Raw genomic sequence first — 1,897 nt, 5'->3', positions numbered from 1 at the left:
CAATACAACACCGAGGATTCCCCAGTGGTCACCCACCTGAGTACTAGTTCGGCCCTCACATGTTTTGGTTTGTAGAGGTTTTGGGTGAAAATGGGATCCCAGGGCCTCCAGAAACGGAGGTTTTCGCCTCCAAAAACGGATGCCTCTGCTCCCCTTTGCTCCCAGCCAAGCGTTCCCATACCGTCCAATGGCCATCTGCTGCGCCCCACCCTACACACCCACTCGAAATGCTCCTGGCGCTTCTGCTCCCCCAATAGCACAATCCGGATACGCCAAGGCAGGATGTTTTCGTATCTGCACCCAATCCTGGGCATTCTGCCACCGCGGCTGGGCTGCTAGGGGCGGCCGCGGCCCTGGTGCCTGGTCTGGTCTGATGCCACGCAGCCTCTGGGAAATATCCGCGGTAAAAGCGGCAGTTCGTCGTCGAGACAGACCGCAGTTTTTTGTGTTTTGGAGAGGCAGCATCGAGGCTTTCTCATGTTCGGTAGTCTCATGCCAGAAAACAACTTGTTTGCAATGCAAACTGGGGAGCGTCGAATTATCGTACTTGTAAACTGGCGACGAACATATTTGATATTAAGTGACATAGAACGGACATGAAGCGGGCGGGTTACAAGCCGTATGATAAATATTCGACATGACCATTTCTGATAATTTTTCGCATGCTTCCGCCTGATGTCCTTCCATGCTGTTTCCATAGCTAGCCTATTCGATGCCATTTTTACACTTTTTCCATGCTCCCTTCCATGCTCCCCTCCATGCTTCCGCCCGATGTCCTTCCATGCTCTCTCCATGCTTTCTCCATGCTCCCTCCATGCTCCACATTGTCACGGCGGTTGGACAAACGGAGACCCCTCCTGTCACGAATTCGGCACAGAGAGGCCCCCACCCCATCCAGCCAAATGACCTGAAAGTCAAAGTCGACACTTTGGCTGTACTGGGGGCCTATCAACCTAGGTAGAATAGCGAAATACGGCTGCGCCAGCCTACCAAGGCTCCGCACCATAACACCTAGGCGCCGAGGCGTGCGCATCCCAGCCCAATCTTTGGGAGGGTTGGGTTGGGCTGGCCGGGCCGGCGGCAGCCGACGACAGGCCGTACCGGATGGGCATATGAAAAGCACCCTAATATTCGAGCCTCCTCATGCGGCACATGGTTAAATCCAGGCAGGCAACAAGTCCATGCACCAGTGCGGAGTGCAGCCAGCCCTCCTCCAAAACTGGGCGACCTTCGTCAACGTACCACAAAGATACATCCGATAACCGTACGCAAAGGATGTTCCCAGCCCTATGACGCACGATACTGCTACAAGTGGTGCACGTGTTAGTCACGTGCTCCCTTTCAGCACATCACACCTGGGCAGTGATATTGCCACACGGAGCTGTCGTCATCTAACAAACATTGGCTTAGCAACGTTCTTTCATATTCTTGGCCATCTATTTGCCACGCTTTAGGTATATAAGTAAGGGCATGTAATAGGTGGTGGGTGGGGAGGTGGTAAAGTCATTATTTGAGAAGCTTCGCAATGAGTCCGTCCCCATCCTTCGACAGCAGCTTGACTACGGCCTCGTGCCCGCCCCCCGCGGCCCTTGACAGCGGCGTTTGCCCGTAGTTGTCCTTGCTATCGACGTCGACCTTGCCTGTGCCAAGCAGCAGCTTAACCACGGCCTCGTGCCCTTTTTCCGCGGCCCTTAACAGCGGCGTCTCCCCGCACCCGTTCCTGCTATCGACGTCGACCTTGCCTGTGCCGAGCAGCAGCTTAACCACGGCTTCGTGCCCCTTTTCCGCGGCATTTGATAGCGGCGTTTGCCCGTACCCGTTCCTGCTATCGACGTCGACCTTGCCTGTGCCGAGCAGCAGCTTAACCACGGCCTGACTTGGACTGAGTCGGAGACAC

The 1,897-nt window shown here is 55.3% G+C and overlaps 1 protein-coding gene across 1 annotated transcript; it reads right to left on the bottom strand.

Annotated features, from left to right (window-relative positions):
* Positions 1-1,324: 1,324 nt before the first annotated feature.
* GGTG_14358 (hypothetical protein) lies at positions 1,325-1,872 on the bottom strand (the record flags this gene model as incomplete). The annotated part of the gene is made up of 2 exons (XM_009232285.1): positions 1,325-1,635; positions 1,738-1,872. Coding segments are annotated over 2 exons (264 nt in total), but the record flags the coding sequence as incomplete, so codon positions are not given.
* Positions 1,873-1,897: the final 25 nt, after the last annotated feature.

The sequence above is a fragment of the Gaeumannomyces tritici genome (assembly GCF_000145635.1).
Source record: "Gaeumannomyces tritici R3-111a-1 unplaced genomic scaffold supercont2.298, whole genome shotgun sequence".
NCBI classification, from domain to species: domain Eukaryota; kingdom Fungi; phylum Ascomycota; class Sordariomycetes; order Magnaporthales; family Magnaporthaceae; genus Gaeumannomyces; species Gaeumannomyces tritici.
Note: the sequence above shows the minus strand (reverse complement) of the source record. Positions and strands in the feature narration are given on the sequence as shown.